Source organism: Micrasema longulum, unplaced genomic scaffold, assembly GCF_059751315.1.
Source record: "Micrasema longulum isolate JH-2025_06_02 unplaced genomic scaffold, ASM5975131v1 h1tg000031l, whole genome shotgun sequence".
Classification (NCBI taxonomy): domain Eukaryota; kingdom Metazoa; phylum Arthropoda; class Insecta; order Trichoptera; family Brachycentridae; genus Micrasema; species Micrasema longulum.
The window spans coordinates 1,237,211-1,255,832 of NW_028277238.1; the positions used below are offsets into that span (position 1 = coordinate 1,237,211).

The 18,622-nt window shown below is 31.9% G+C and overlaps 1 protein-coding gene across 1 annotated transcript in view; it reads right to left on the reverse strand.

Annotated features, from left to right (window-relative positions):
- egr (TNF superfamily member 12 eiger) overlaps positions 1-10,629 on the reverse strand; it is a 130,557-nt gene extending 119,928 nt beyond the window's left edge. The window contains exon 1 of the mRNA XM_088224630.1: positions 9,795-10,629. Coding sequence (XP_088080756.1) covers positions 9,795-10,160 — 366 coding nt within the window. The 5' untranslated portion in view covers positions 10,161-10,629. The remainder of the gene's footprint in view (positions 1-9,794) is intronic.
- Positions 10,630-18,622: the final 7,993 nt, after the last annotated feature.

The window sequence follows — 18,622 nt, forward strand, 5'->3', positions numbered from 1 at the left end:
GTTAGGCCTGTCTTGAATTTATGTTGCAGTACAGAGTTAATTAATAGTTATTTCATAAATTCTTTTCACGTAGGTTCACTTAGAAGATGAAACTTTCATACATAAATAAACCCAGCTAAAACCAAGATTAAAAATACTTTAAAATGAACACTAATTGGCAATTCAAAGTAGTACATCCTTTTTATAATTATTATTCACTTAGATATTTAAGCTGAGGCGTATACAACTTATGTACTTCGTTTAAAATACATGAGAAAATAAAAAAAATGCATATATGAATACTAAATAAAATTGCAAGAATTTGTTTATAAATTATGTCTGTTTATCCAGTTTTCAAACACCTCAACTAAAATTCCAACGGCCGTTTTCTCTCAAAGCTGTTCCATTGATACAGCGCTCAGTTTATTAAAATTCTTTTCCTGGGGTAGAATTTAAAGAAAGTAGTGTTTATCTTCAATTAATGACGTCTTAGATAATACTATTTTTAATAAAGAACGGTTTCAGATTCGGTACATTATATCGTTAGGTCAGGATTTTATATCCGCCTTTCTTGTTTGCTTACACCAAGTTCTTTAGCGGTCATCATGATCACTATGTCTTTTATAAAAGATTTTCATCAAGATTTTGTGGGGACACTCCATGAGTAAACAAACAAACATTTTATAAATTGTAAACAATAATTTTGATTCGCAGGAATCGTGAAACCGTGTCTTCTCTATACCAACTAAACTGTCTGATCTTTTCTATATTCCCAACATCAAAACTAATCATCGGAAACATTGTACCATCCCCATCTTATTCGTGAATCATTAAGCAAGAATTTTTACAGTCTAGATTTATTTAACACGTCATATACGAGGGTTGCTACTTACGTTTTGAGATATGGCAACACCAGTGTCAATATGTCTAATTTGACATTGTCATCGTACTCAACGTTTTGTCATACGAGTGATATTTGTGCTGTTTACAGATAATTGAAAACATTATTTTGTTAAAAAAAATGAACTAAATCGTGAACATTTTCGTGCGATGATTTTCAATGACTTTCGACGTGTATTAAACCAACAACAGTATGACTATCAAGTCACTGCGACTTTTAGTGATGAAGCACCATCTTGAGCCACCGTGTTTTGCTGGTTTTCTGAATCCAATCGTGGTCGCACTCCGTAACAGGACGAATTTCATGAAGGTCGTCTAAAATCGACCGTTGTGTCAGAAAAAATCTATGCTTTGCGTGAACTGATATTGCAAGATCGTAATGTGACATACCGCGAGATCGAGGTATGCTTGGGCATTAGTTTAATTTGAATACCTTCAATATTGCATGAAAATTTGGTGGTCAAAAAGATTTGTTAGCGTTGGATACCGCATAATTTGACAATCGCTCAAAAAAAGGCTCGTGTCCATTGGTGCAAACAAATGTTAAAAAAATTCAATCGCGGTGCTTCAAAAGACGTTTATAAGATCGTGACAGGTGACGAATCGCGGATTTATGCACATGAACCCATAACTAAACAAAAATCGAATGCGTGGGTCTTTCAAGATTAGCCAAATCCAACAAAAGTTGATTGCGCACAAAGCACTTCCGAGCAAATGGTCGCCTGTTTTTTTGGAATAACTGGACATGTCTCCACCGTTCCATTAGAACAACGTAGAACGGTCAATTCTGAATGGTACACCACCATTTATTTGCCAGAATTGTTCAAAAAAATAAGGGAAACCAATTGCAGAAGGCGAATCATTCTCCACCACGACAATGCAAGCTGTCACACATCAGCTCAAACAAGTGAATTTTGAGTAATCAAAACATCGAATTGATGGGTCATCCGCCGTACAGTCCTGATTTGGCACCCAACATTTTTTTCTTATTACCGCATATAAAAAATAAATTGCGAGGTCAACGTTTTTCGACGCCTGAAGAAGCGATTGATACGTTTAAATCACATGTTTTGGAGATACCTTAATCGGACTGAATAAAGTGCTTCGAAAATTGGTTCAAATGCATGCAAATGTGTATTGATCTTCAAGGAGAATATTTAGAAAAACAATAAAGCCATTTTCGATCATAAATATTTGTTTTTACTTGTCTATCTCAAAACTTAAGTAGCAATTCTCGTAAAAAACTTAAGTAGGTACAGAAAATAACTTGATTCAGAATAACTTTGTTTCGTCTTTTTCGTTCTTTATTTCTCGACATCAAATCGAATGCAATTTTACGCTCTCGCCATTCTTTAATCATCCTTTATCACTCCTCTTCGCTTTTCAGTTTTTCCCTTTCCACTATCTTCTGGTTAATATTTCTTTTCTTAAATGTTTATAAAGAATATTGTTAAAATTTTTTATTTAAAAAAAATATCGTTTGAACCGTCGGCGTTGCTTAATTTTGTAAAATTTAAGTAAATACATGCAATAGGATGGCAGGCCTTATTATGTTTAATTTTTTGTATATTTTTATTTCACTGAGTAAAAGCATTGACACCTGTACATCTGTTCATGTATATATAATTTCCTTCCATGTCCTCTCTTTTCCATTTGCTGACAAGTCTCTAAAATAGAGGTATACCTTTAAAATAAAATAAAAAGATTTTAATAAATGTTATTAAATATTTGTATATAAACACTTACCGACTTTTCTATGTATACCGGTTTCGAGACGTACCCGTCTCTTCGTCAGGACACCAATTAAACCAACATACAAACCAACATGCAAAACCAAATATTGAGGGATGTGTTTTTATACTTAATTGTTAGTTTTTTATAATGTTTTGCTTTTAAGGCCGTACTCGCTGATTAATAAAAAGATTTATCAAGTCGTGGGTGATGCAGGATATTTATTCCTTTTTCGGTTTAAAAGAGAGTTAGTAAGATTGGCGTACTGTTTTATTGAATTAAATTAAAATACTTTGAACTAATGTAAGTAAACAGTAGTATATAACCACTTAAGACTTATTATGTCTACCGGTTTCGAGATGTACCCGTCTCTTTGTCAGCACAATCACCACACCAACATGCAAATACTAAAGTACACTTTAAATCATCACACACTAATATTTACTTATATAAGTTAAAACGTTTGACCACAAAGTTAATGCTTTAAACATAAATACTATGACATAATTTTATTATCAATGTTCGAATCTATTGACAAAATTATCCACCATGCTGGAATTTCTATAGCATCGTAAATAATCTAAGTGTTTGAACTTGAAATAAGGAAGTTGTTTAATACAAAGCTCTTGAATTTAATAAACAGCCAGTCGGAAGCTCTCCATTATGCCATAAAAGAAAGTGCTAGTAGCTTTATGGTGTCAGAGAACCATTAAATAGCACTTTTGTCCACTGAGGTGCAATGCTGCAACTTTAATGCAATATTACTATGGTATATTTATTATTATTCTGTTTTCAATGCAACTTATGCATATAAACGAAGATATTAATATATGTTATTTATGTTGGAACTATTAAATAATTGGCATATAAGTCGTAGGTAAGTAAAGTTATCTGTGGTAGATAAATCACATGATGTTTTTTGTTTTTGATTTTAATGAAGTTTTAAATGAAAAAATATTTTGAATTTGTTTTTGAGTAACGTATTAATTTTTAAAGATACATTTTTTATTTACGTATTGAGAAAACATACATTAATTATAAAATAAACAAAAAAAAAACATATTAAATTCAAATAACACCAATTACGTTTTCATAATACAAAATACGTCAATAAAAAAATATCATTTTTAAAAATGAGACCTATAAAAACGTTCGTAGAAAATATTTGACTATTCAACATTAGTTTTCTATCGGCCTTACTCATAAACTTGGTATAAAGTGACGACTAGGCATAGTGGTAGAATATGGATGGGAATAGCATCCTTACTATTGAACACCATCCTTATTCTACCATTACCCTAGGCGTTTATACGTAAAACCCATTAAAGAACATAGAATTGATTATTCAAAGAGACATAAAAACAACGCGCATTCTTAATGCTTAACTGCATAACTTATACGATAATTCTATTTTATAAACTGCATTTAATAACGTATGCTGTAGATGCAAATTACTTCTAAGTGCAACATGTATACCATGTTATAGTGTAAAACATAGTTACATGATTTCCATTTAATATTACGCCCTTGACCAGGACTGCTGATAAATAGAAACATTATGTAATATAGGCATATACAATATATGTATATTTTACTCTAGATAATCTATAATTTATATTGAAATATTTTGCCATCTTTGTGGAGATATCAATAAGTGAAATCTCGTGAGGTTAAAATTCATTATTAAAAACATTTTTTTGAAAAATAGTTCATATTATTAGTATACAAAATACAAGTTTTCGGGTATTTGCTACAAACTAAAGTTAACAGAATGTTTTTCTCTTTATGCCCGGGTGTTCATTCAAATATACATGAATTTTTATAATTCTACCTACCGAAATTCAAAAGCGGCGAGTGTATTTTTTAATTACTGCAACCCCTAAGTACACCTTTATTTTTTTGTGTACGTCGGTAATCAGCATTACATTGAAAAGTTAGTTTTTAACTTTGACAGCTGGCTTTTGGCTGGTTTGTTTGTTTTGGCGCGAATTCCAGTCGCCCTTATAAATTATATGTAAGGCAAGTTTTAAACATATTTCAGTAAAATTAAATTTATTTGATTGAATAAACATATCGATGGCTCAGTTCCATACAGATGTAACTAGAAATTACTACTTTTGAGAAATAGTTCATCAAAGTTTTGACACATCGAAATTGATATGTAACAAATAACTATTTATAACACCTAAAGCGAAGTATAAATGTATTTATGTGAATTATATACAAAATGGTTGCTAGTTTTAGGATTAAAGTTTCAATGCAAATTATCACAACGGTTTTATTAGTAATGTAGATTATAATCATTGTTTCATTTTACTAAGAGAAAACTAATAATTTTCAAGAGTTTTACCTTTGTAGAATTTAAAAGGACAATATAATGAATACTTTAACTCAAAACTTGAACTTTTTAAGTTATCGCACAATGGAATTGAGCCATCGATATATTGTAAGATAATAACATATTTTGACTCTCAGAAGACTGTGGTAAATGATACCTTTGCGCGCGGTGATGTAACATCGTTTTACCAGAAGCAAAAGCCGGGATATTATTAAGTTCAGACATTAAAAAAAAAAAACACGGAGGCATACTGTTTAATAATTCCTTTTCAATAATTTATAAAAACAACATATAATTTTTCCCTGTTTCAGCAAAATAAAATAAGCCGTACATCTTACATGTGTGCGTCCTCCATAACTGTCAATAACCGACTGGATCTGTTTTACACTAACACCAGCCGCAGAACAGCGTCTCTGTCTTCCTTGCTATGAATAATTTTTTTATGCTCTCTCTTATATAGACTTATAGCTGTATTAGCGTCACATTCATTTTTCGCGTAGGAAGGATTAATATTTTTTGTATTAGAATCCAGCGTAGTTATACAAATTTTACAAACCAAATCCGTTGGGAAAATGTCCGTTTGAAGATTTAAAAAAATACAGTTTCATTATTTGAAAAAATAAGAGATATATATCAAGTCTTGTATCGTATGTAGACTAGCGTGACATCACAGCCAACACAAGAGTTATATGAATTTTATGGGAGGATTATCAGTTTGAGACCAATTGTTTGTAAAAAAATGAACGTTAAGTTGAGTATAAATGAAAAAAAAAAACATTAAATACATACGAAAAATTCAAAATAAAAAATATTTTGTATATCTAGAGAAATGAATTCAGGTCTGAAAGGATTAAACGTACGTATAGTAATAAATTAGCGTTCAGTTTAATTAGTTTTATTTGCTTTATAAAAAATAACAGATAGCATTAAATACTAGAGTTACTAGGCACTTCACCTTGATGCCGTTAAAATAGTAATTAACACTACATTCGGTCAAAGAATATCGGATACTCGATAAATACGCTTTAATCGAGAAGTAGACCAATTTCATTGTCCATAAGGACAATTAGTAAGTACTCACACTATAAAATGGCTATCAAGAAGTGGATAATGTAGGTGGGTTGCGCACGGATTGATGAGTAGACCAGGCCAAATAAGTAAAAAATGTGTTTTTATTTGTAGTGTTACTTAAAGGATAAATATCCAAAGTGAAAACTGTTTTTATAAATCTGGTATAAAATAACGCCTAGGAATAGTAATAAAATGAGGATGGTATTGTAGTTTTTTTTTAAATGTAAATCTCGCATAAAGTTATACTCGGTATAGAGCTGGGATAGCGACAATAGAAACTTATTCCACGTTTATACCTGCGTCCAATGTGGCATTACACTGGAATAAGCCTCCGAGCTGTTATCTGTCACATCGGTAGTAAAATAGTTTGCATTTATCTTGAATTTAAACAATGTAGAAAATATGGTGTTCTAACTGTTAATCGGGTCGCAGTGAGTCACATCTTGCTGGAGGGTGTGATTCTTTAAAATGCTGCAAACACCCAGTTACATTCCACCGGAAACACTACTGACTAGACCAACTCGTTAGCGTCCACGTCGCGAACCCTGGGCAATGGGATCATACTCGTAAGAGTGTGATCACAGCAGATAACGAAAGGATGAAAGGCGAGTATCTGACGCCAACGTCGGGGGGATTCGCCAAGGCACCGAAAGAAGAAGAAGAAAACATGGTGTCTTTTTAGAGATTTTAAAGTAAAATATCGTTTACGAGTGTAAAAATAATCATCAAATTAACATTACGCTCAGGTAAATATTATTTAGCATTTGTTTTGAAAATGTTATTACATTTCACAGAATTTATTAATAAAATATTTATTATATTACATCTTTGAATTGTTTAAATGAAAAAACATGTGTTTCAACATTTATAAATGGCATAGTTAAGTTCGTTTCATTTCGGTATGTACTTATTTTTTTATGACCAATGTCACTTTGTGCGTATGAATCGTCTTTCTTAAATTATTTACATTAAATGTTCCCTTTCAAAAGTCCATGACGCCCAGAAAATATAGTTTATTTACAGTTTGTTCTTTTAGAAGAAATTCAAAGTCTTAAACACCACAAAATAAAATAAAGCTTAAATAAATAAATATCATTAAGGATTTTAATAGATTTGAATATCGCAAGTTACGCTTGACATAAATTTTTGTAGTTCGTTTTTTTTAATACTAATACTAATATGAATAACGTATAAGTATTGGTAACTGCACATGCGCACGCAGCTTGTTCATAAATGTACACAGAAATGTGGCATGGTTGAAAAATACGATGGAATAAGCTTAGTATAGTTATACTAGGTCGTAAATATACTTTAAAGTAACCTTTATCTCATACCGGGTACAAATAGTTACACCGGTTGTAGTTTTTACTTTGTATAAGCTTCGTATTTAATAAGTAAGGCCCAATATGTATTCAGGATACGTTTCAAAATTATGTAGTGTTTCCTTCGGCAAGGGAGACACCCACCCCAGTGAGGACACGTTATTTTTTAATGAAAAAAAAAAGACGTTAAGTAATAAATAAAAGTTTAAAAAAAATATATTGATCAAAGATGTAAAAACATATGCAGAATTTTAATTATTATAAAGCGTATAATCATCATTATCATCATTTCCTTTCCGCACCTAATGATGCATAGGCCACTGCATTGGTAAACCAATCGCACCGTATCTTGCTATTTTTTGTTACATGAGGGCAAGATGATCAGTCTCACGCTTCAGGTGCCAGTCCAGGGACTATAAAATATTACAGTGTAAAAACACATTTTAAAAATAAATATTTCATGTCAACCATGTCGGTAATCGAACTCGAAGACCTCTTGCATGGTAGGCAAATGCGCTGACCACTACACCACGAGGTAACGCCGACAAGTAACGCAATGGTGTGTAAAGTACCAAACTGAAAAAAAAACCACTTAAACGAGTAATTTAAAGATCATAGACCCTGTCAATGCCTAAAATCCTTCATTATAAGATTTTTACATTTCTCTTGAGACATCAATATAATATAACGTAATAGAGAAATATCACATACTACGAATACCGGTAAAAATTATATAAAATGGATTTAAAATAATTAATTGTATTTTCAAAATCAATACGGATATTGTGGAGAAATATTTTCATACATAAATGTAAAAAAAAAATGTACTGCTAGAAAAACGCGACGTGTTTGGCCATGGTTGTTGTGACGTCAAGATTCGTGATAATGTTCTGAACAAATTTCAATGGCCGGGAACAAATAAACATGAATCGTGGCGTATTTGGGGCGTGGCCAATGGAATGACCGTTTTTACCGGAATTCAACATTATAAATTAAAAAATATTTTTTATCTTATGATTAGCAAAAACATTTTTTTTACCGGACAGCATTTCATAGACCTTTATTACTTAAAAAATGTTTAAAAAAGGTAATATTTCCCTATTATATGAATATGTATGTAGGTAGAGATTGGTATATTTTTAACGCATTATTTTGAAAAAATAGTTTGTAGATAAGGTATAATTTTAGGTAAACTTAAACGATATCATTTCATAATTGGTATATTTTGCAGATAATCCGAGAGATATAATTTATTTGCGATGAAATTATTGTTATATTGGAATCTTAAGTGCTTGATTAGTTTATTATTTTGTACACTTTCAGGTAATTTGAATTATATAACAACCTATTCATAGATTAAACAGGTGTTGATATAAAATTACTGTCGATAATTATTGACAACCTCGGCCTGTTGTAGGCCTCGTGGTTTAGTGTTCAGCGCGTTTGCCTGCCATGCAAGAGGCCTCGGGTTCGCATCCCGACATGGTTGATTGAAAAAGTTTATTTAATAAGGTGTTTTTGCGCTTGAATATTTCATAATCCCTGGACTGGCTCCTGAAGCGCAAGACTGATCATCTTACGTTCATGTAAGAAAAATTATCAAGATACGCTGCGATTAGTCTATCAATGCGGTGCCCTGTGCACTATTAGGTAGGGAAACGGAATGAAGAAGAAGATTATTGACAACGCAATTTTCTTTAACGTAAATACTTATTTATTACACCTGTTATAATGCATATTTATGAACTAACTAAACAATTAATATGCATGATTTCAACTTATGTAGTTTATGAACCTTGTAAAAATGAAATATCTTTGTTTCAACACAATCTCGAGATAAAAAGATGCAGGCATGTAAATTTTGTTTTGATTAATAGATTCTGACAGTGGTTATCCACTTTTTATCTAAATGATAGTAAAAATACTTAGAATTAATTATATATTATAACCCTTAGCGCCAGAAATGAGAGTTAAGGACAAAACAGGTGTTTGAAAAGATTGACGTAAGGTACGTATGAAATTCGTTTTGTGTATATTTAGAAAAGAAGCAATGTTCATGTTGCCATATGTTATAAAATTAAAAGTAATAATTTAATTTAAAGCTGAAGAAACCAACGTCAACATATGTTTTATGTAAGATTCATCTTGATTCGAGGTAACTGGGTAAGAGAAACTCATGGTATTTTTAACAGTAAAGGTAAGCTGATTTCATTTTATGCGTTTTTTAATTAAAATACTTTAAAAAAATTATAATAATTTGACTTATTAATTTAAGAATCAATACCACGTATTTTTGCAGTATAATACATGCCATATTTGGATAATCTTATTTAAAAAATGTACAATTATTTTGTTACATATTTATATAATATATTTACGATAAGTTTTACATAAAAACATTTTTTTACCCCGTTGAAAATAACAAACAAATAATTCAATATTTAAAAACTTACCTCATCTTGGAAACCATTCAGTTCGTCCAGCAATCCATCTTCCATGATGGATCTCTTGATCCCTTCCATTTCTTCTTGGAGTTTATCCAACGTATCTCTTATCTCCGCAAGCTGAAGTTCCCTGACCACAGTGAGGCCAACTAACCAGACCAGACAGACCGCCGCGAAAAGAGCCCCACAGATGGGGTAAATGCTTCTTCTCTTCTTCAGAAGCCGTTTGGTGGTCTCCATATAAACATTATTCTCCATGTCTTTCGGTTGAGGGTCGAGAACTGGCGCCGGTTTCGATCCGTCGATGAAAGCGTAGGTCTCTTCTTTGGCGGGAATCCCCCCGTCTTGCATTAAATTAAACGGAGTTTTTGTCATTATATTTACAGCTTTTTTCGCACTTTCGACACGAGTCACATAGTAAATAATTTCGGTTTGTTTGTATCAGGCAACGCGTATTGTTTGTCTATTGTCCCGCTAGACTGATCTAATACCGCACAATCTCCACTTATGGGAGAGAATTGAATTCAATTGAATCTGACACGAATAAGGGCATTAAATAGCCCGTGATTCATGTCTATTCGATCGAACAAATTAAACAAAAAAGTTCTGCTTAAAATTAAACACAATAATATTTATTATTCTGATAACAGATGTTTTACTTGATAAAATGATAAGAATGACCTAGTTCTACCTTCGTTAATTCAAAAGTCTCTTCTGATTCATTTAAATAGCAACATTCGTTCGGACGTTTTCGATTGTTCTAATTTAGTATTTGAAATGTCAAGCGACGTATCGCGGCGTGACAGACGACCCTACCAAGCCCGCGGTCGCTAATGTACTGGCCGGTCGGCCGGTGCGATGCAGTTTATAAACACGCATGGCTTTTCGTCGAGCTTACACAGGAAGGTAACAATACCGAGATTACAATATTTGAATAGAGCCTTAAATGCTACCGCATTTTTCTAGACGGACTGATAACGCGCCTGTTATTTGTCAACTGGGATATTTGGATGGAAAACAAACTAGGTATTGTTTACGTAAACCGCTTTTTGTTACGGCTACTATCGTTACCTATACCTATCACTACTGACATCTCGATTTTAATTTTTATGGACTAAAGAAGACTCCCCAATTAATGAGATTTTCAGATTTTTCCTGATATAAAAACATAAACGTTAATAACATAGAATTAAGAATAAGTCCAGAAACCGCATACGCACATCTTGAGCACACATTGAGGTGATTTTCACAAAAACTGCGCTATATAAATTATCCAAATATAAATAAATAGAAGGCGAAAAACCTACTCATAAATGAGAAGGTTTACGTTTAGACCCATTAGTTTCTTTGTAGACGTCGCTCAGTACGCAACTCCTGATTTGAATTCAACTATGCCGTGTTGTGTCCTTTTAAAGTGAAGAAATACTGCTAGGATCTTAAAGAAACAGGATGCAATCACGTTTCATGCGTAATTAGCAAATGAATGTGTATGTAACAAATGCATTACTTAAAAATTGAATTATTTTTCCATCTGTCAGATTGTCGAAGAAACAAAATGAACATTTCGTTAGTGTTGCCAGGGTAGTAATTTTTTTTACCCTGCTTTGCTCATCTAATAAGAGAAATAATGAAAATTGGACCTCGGATTAAACAACTCTATCGTGGATATTTGGCTGACATTTTTTTTAAAACATAAAATATTATTTAATATGATATAAAAATATCCGTTTTATGTAAAATAAAATTTGTTTTAAATTTAAAGTTGAAAGTTCATTAAATCAATTACTCTTATTAAATGACCCTTTACTTATCTACTCTGTTGTGTCAATCAATATTTCCGCGTGCACAATAAAATTTTAGAGAAATTAATGGATTAATTTTTTTTAACCTTACATTTATGTTATAATCATATTTTTTCCCATCGTGCAACATTATGCGGCATCACGAATGCGCGCGGCGAAAGTGAGGCATAGTGGGGGAATTATTGGACACAGTACTATGTATTCAAATATGATTCTACGCTCCTTCTGGACTATTTTTATTTGTTAATAGACTATTAAACTAAGTCCACCTCGTAGTGTAATGGTTAGCGCGTTTGTCTACCATGCGAGAGGTCTCGGGTCCGATTTCCGATATGGTGGATTTGAAATATTTAACAATAAAGGTTTTAGCTCTTTAACTTCACTAAAATCAACACATGAAAGAAATGAAGAAATATGGATGTTCAAACGTAGGCAAAATGGTGAATGTTACACAGTGTGTAAAGTGGCCACTTAAACCAGCCAATGACAGGTCGTAAGCCCTGTAAATGCCTAGACTTCCATATTCCCCTTTCTAAGTTATTCTCCATTCCTGTATTGGTTTCTCTTAATGACTCCCGAGAGGGTTGAAATCCAGTCTTTTGTCTACAAACATTTGGACAAACTCAAATGTTATAAAAATTATTATGTATAACATATTATGGTTCAGTTAGATTCCTGATAGAATCTGATTGGTTCAACCGCCATTGTTTTTTAGAAGAGTTTTGCATTGTTCGAACGTTCAATTTAACGGTCTGTTGTGCAATTGCCATAAGCAGATTGGTGTAAAACTCGGTCAGTTCGACAAATGGCTTCACTCATAATACAAATATACTGTATGCATCCTATTTTATCTACAATTTAGCGAAAATGTACTCCATTACTTAAAAAAAATCACGAATCTAAGATGTAATTTTTCCGTGGCTAGTGTCTCGGACTCGCGAATCAAAGGTCTGTGGTTCGAATCCCACTCTACCCCAACTTAATTCCCATTTTCTAATAGTAAGTTATTTACAACTCGTTAAAAACGACCCTCAAAATTAAATATTAGGGTAGATTATAAGAACGCAAATACTTATTTTCATAATAGAAAAAAAAATCTATTGGTTATAATTTGATATTAACAATACTACAGATAATGTAAATATAATATCATCAAACCCTTATTCACGCCTGATGGTACTTAGGGCACTGACGAAGAAGGAAATGCAGCGTATCTCGATCATCTGTTACAGAAATGTAAGGTGATCAGTCTTACGCTTCAGTTGCCAGTCCAGGGACAGTGAAATATTGCATTCTAAAACCATCAAAAGAAATATTTTATGTCGATCCTCCCAAAAATCGTACCCGGAGCTTTAATTGAGTTTAAAAATATGGAATATTATATCCTTATCCAGTAAATAAGGATAAAGAATCAATAAAAACTCAGGAGGCAAAATTAGCAGTTCACAATGGAGTCCTGGTGCCGACCCTTGATTTAACGCTTAATTTTATATAAATGATTCTTACACTGAATAATATTTACCAATCTGAAGATGCCCATTAGAGGGTGAAAGCGCTAATTGGTCAAATAAATAAGTTGTAGCGTACCTAGCATTTTCAATTTGTAACTTATGTTTAAATATAACTAATTAAATAATATTTTTTAACATTATTTTTAAATTTAGAGGCAGGGCAGGTCTATTACAATGTTTGTACTATTTTAAGATCAAATAAAAAAAAATAGCAAGTAATCATTATTCGAGTTTGTTATTGCATTTCTATAACCATTTTCATATTACATTAATGTGAAAGATTTGGCCCAATGTTGGACTTTTGTACTTCCTACCGATTGTTTTAGGCATCTACACATATTTACTTTGTAACCGAGAATTTCGAACAGTATTGTCTTACATAAATAAATTCGAAATAAATTATAATCGATGCTTAAATTGTGACTTCAGTATGACATCATCAATATTCCTGATGGATTTAATTGAAGACGATTGGTATGAAGCTTCCAAACTTCCGCACGAACTCGTTCAGCATACTACGGTTGACCTGGTACTGGCTTTTAAAACCCGTTAAAGGGCTAGTTCCGTGTTGATTTACTGTTAATGTTATTTAATGCAAGAAATTTCTGTTAAAAATAAAAATACAGCATTTTCTAAAGAGCTTGCTTTGAATTTTTTAAAGGATGGCGGAGATGATAAAATACCATAATATATATTTGAATCCGCAAGCAATTTGCCAAGACATATGTATGGAGCATATTGATGTACGGTTGTGAGACATGGTGCCTTACCGAAAGAGATAAAAAAGACTAGAGGCCTTCGAGATGTGGTGCTACAGACAACATCACTAATGACGAGGTTTTTAACAAAATCGAAGAAGGTAGGCACTTAGGTGCCTACCTTCTTCGTCAAAACCATCTCAGAGAGGCGAGCCCGATGGATCGGCCACATTATGCGCCACGAGGGTCTCCTGCAAGACATCATTAAGGGAATGGCTGAGGGGACAAATTATAGAGGGCGCCCCCGACGGCAATATTTGGAGGAAGCGTGCGAAGATTTTAACTGCGCCTCTTATGTCGATCTGAAGAGGGCTGCAGAAAATAGAGACAAATGGAGGACGAGGTGCAGGACTTTGCTGCAAACTTATCCCCAGGATTGAGACTGCAAAGAAGAATATTTGAATACGAGGTGTAAACAGTAGCCAAGTAGCTGAGAGTATGACTTCTCGTGATTTTCAAATTGGATTATCGGTGAAATATTGGAGTATATACATCTCTGGGTGAAATAATGTGTAACGCATTGACAATAATTTCGAATTGTCTAAAGTCCTTAAAATGTAACATGATTCGAATGACAGTTGTCAGAAAAAGTGACGACATAACTTTGTAGTAACGTCAAAGGGGTTATTTATATTGACACACGAAAAATCATTTGTATCTGGCGCGTTAATGTATTTTTTTTATTACAATGCTTGAAACATAAATCAACATTAATATATAACATCAGCTTTAAAACGAAAAAAATAAAAAATAAACCTAATTATTAACGACGTTCTTACAAGGTTACATCTTTTTGCAAAAACGTTAGAGATGGGACAAATTTATCAATGTTATAATAAAAAAATATTCGTTTGATGTTGTTCATGAAAAAAGTATAAATGTCTCATTTTTTGGTGAAACACGCTGTTAAACACACTACAATAGGCTTGTTTTTTCGTTTTATATATCAATTTTCGGAAACAGAGTTTCATGATTGCATGAAATAACTGATTAAATAAATTTGATCAGTGATCAGTTATTTCCCATCACTAATGAAATTAGTTTGACAGCTGTAATTCTAATCAAGCTATATTTTAAGGACTATAAAGATTTTTTTTTCTTTAAATAAAATTCGAATGTTGGCCTTTTTAATGAATGATCCATACATTATTTATGTACATTCGTAGGTACTTTTAAGATGATTTTTGTCTTGAATACACTGGAACCTTTTTTAACGCGTTTTAGAAATAACACGATACAAAAACGTTTTTTTTAATCATACGTTATAAATAAGCACTAATATTATTATATTCTAGTGAGAAAACACCCCTTTCAAATAAATTCTTTGTGTTAAACATGTCGGGAATTAAACGCGCTGACCATTAACACCACGAGAGTGTTTACACACTAGAATATTTTATAGTCCCTGGACTGGTACCTGAAGCATAAGACTGATCACCTTACCTTCATGTAACAAAAATGATCAAGAAACGCTGCGATTGGTGTACTAATGCAGTGGCCTAAGCACCATTAGGTGCGGAAAGGGAATAATGATGATGATGATATTATTTTATAATTTATTTTTGACAAAATATCGCTCTTTTACTTTCTACGCGCAGAGAAAAAGTGTCAGTAAATTATTATATCCTTGTTGCGATTTTTGTTTTTTCTTATTTAAAAAAAATACATATTTGCATTTTTATGGTTAACTAAAATATTATCTTTAACAAACTCGAATAATGATTACCTGCTATTTTTTTTATTTGATTTTAAAATAGTATAAACATTGTAATAGACCTGCCCTATCTTTAAATTCAAAAATATTTAAAAAAAAAGTTGTTTAATAAGTTATATTTAAATATAAGTTACAAATTGAAAAGGCTTGGTACGCTACAACTTATTTATTTGACCAATTAGCGCTTTCACCCTCTAATGGGCATCTTCAGATTGGTAAATATTATTCAGTGTAAGAATCATTGTTACAAAATTAAGCGTTAGATCATTTATATAAAACTAAACGTTATTTAAAGTGCAGGTATATTTCAAAAGTAAATCGAAAGAGATACAGTTCATAATATTTCAATGAAACAGAGTGGGACAAAGTTATTGAAAACATATGTTGGTAGTGTACTGTAAGGAAGTATTCTATAATAACTTAAATAAATATATGAACGTCCTAATATTTTTTAGTCTTTTAAAAGTATCTTTTAATAGTTTATTTTAATAGTTAAGATATATTTCACACTCCATATAATAGGTACAGAAAAGAACTAATGGCTTTGATTTAGAATAACAGGGAATACTCGTTTTATCTTTTTTTCTATATTTCTCGTCATCAAATCAAATGCAATTTTCCACGACTACTTTCCTTCATTCATCCTCCACCAATCCCTTATCGATTTCCTTCTTTTCCTTCCGAATAACTCCTTGTCCATTTTTTTTTATTTTAATGTATAGTGTATACATTTTTTATATAGTTTAAACCGTTATCGCTTTATTATTGTAGAATTAAGTGAATACATGTTATTGGATGGCAGGCCCTACTTTTTTTAAATATACATTTTTTAAAATTTCTATTTATATTAATTTAACCTGTACATCTGTTTGTATTCTAAATAAATTAATTTATAAGGAGATAGATATATCTAATTATCATTAAACCATATATTAATTATCAACATTTCTGAACTATATATGTACACTTGAAACTTAAATTTCATCACAATACTAAAGAAAACAAAACGTTTTCGATTTTGGGAAGAACAAGAAGATTTGTGGATAAGGGTTCATACAAAATCACCTACCTACAACACCCATCACTGAACCACATACCAACTGTCGCAGCGGCACATTATCCTTTCAAACCACGACAAATTTTAAACTAATTCATCATATTATAGGTTCAAAGCACCAATGAATGACTGTTTATGGTTCAGCTTGTAGTGACATCCACATTAAAGGTATACATTTCATTATTTAAGCGCACAAAATAAAAGAAAACAATAAAAACACATAATTTTTTCTAAGTACTTCTACTTTTTTATTGGAATACGAGTATTACAATTATAATTAATATTACTCTAAAAAAATATCAGAATCCCCAGTAAAAATAATACTCAGATTTAGTTACATCATAACATTATAAAACACCCTAACACATTAGAATATGGATATATTCAAAGAATTGCATAAGAAATATCATCAAATAAAACACTTACCACACCTTTCCTTATAAAAACACTGTCAATCTCAGAACAATAACGGGAAGACGCACTATTATCTTTTGACAACTCACAGTTCAAAACTGATAGATTTGTTTCTTACCAAAATATGTGTCCGACTACTGCTTTTGTCATAGTTTCTAGTGTTAAAAGTTTTTTGGCTGGACACATGTAGCAATTCTTATTATATTGTGTTTTATTAACCAATGGTCATTTACTGGGAGGTGGTCATTTACTGGTGCTTTGACCCTAATACAAAACAAAGCTCCACAAATAATGAAAGAAAAAAAACAGATAAGCCCTTGCTGTAAAGTCGATGTTAAATAAATTAAAAGTACTAATACATTGTAAACAAAGAAAACCCCTCAATACAATGATATTCGTTCACAAAATCATTTGCTCTAATAAAAACACATAATTTTGGAAAACACAAAAAAACTCCTATGATGACCGAGGAACAGAATTTTATTATTTCTGAGTGTGCGTGAAGGAACATCAAGAGGATTCCGAGTATAAAATAGAACCAGACCCTAGACGAGTGTTTCCGGCTTACTATCAGGTAAAACTCCCTAAAAAAATCAAGTGGGGAAACTTCCGCTTCGTAGTGTAGTAGTTGGCGCGTTCGCCTACCACGCTCGAGGTCTTAGGCTAAATTTCTGGTAGGGTGGACGTGAAATTTTGGTTTTAAAGGTAGTTTTACAGTGCAATATTTAATTGTTTTAGGACTGGCACATTAAGCACAAGACTGGTTATTTTACCTTTTATGTAACAAAAAAAAGATACGCTACAATCTACCAATATAGTGCCCTATTGCGCCATTGGGTGCGGATAGGGAATGATGATAAACATTAATGGGGTAAGTATTCTAAATACCCACCTATTCAGTTTCTATGGTGTATAATTTTTTTATGGTATAAATTTGTTTTTTTTTAAAATAAATTTAAACGTTTTTGTTTAAATTGGATTTTAAAAAAAATATAAATTTGATGATTTTGAGAAAATACACTGATATTCAATTTGTTTTATCGTGATCGCCTTGAGACACGCAAACGATAAAAAAAACTTTATTATTTTATCTGAAACTTTTCGCATACGAGACATTTTATTGGTCGAAAGAAAAAGATTAAAACTTTGATAAAGTCCACTTGTCGTAAAATTAATGCTTACGTTTATGAATTTTCTTGTAATATGGTGGTTGGGCAATGAGCGTAATACGAGGTTTGATAAAAAATACAGCGAATATTTTTATTTCGAATTAAAATAGAACCTATTTTTTCCAAGAAATGCAAACACGTTTATAATGAGAAAAGTCAGCCCTACGAGAAATTGGATGTAAAAAGTATATTTTTACGCACGGTAAAAGTTATAGCATTAAATTGTACGGCGGAGTTTATTGAAAACTTATGCAAAAATAAAAAAAACGATTTAAATAATAACGAACTTCGCCACTAGTTCTTCCGAATCCAATTCCAATTATTAGAGAGTTGTGATAGGTTTCCGGTTTACGGTAAGTCAACTGACAAATCAGCAGAACTCATCGAGAAGAAGGGCAAGAGAAGTTGAGAC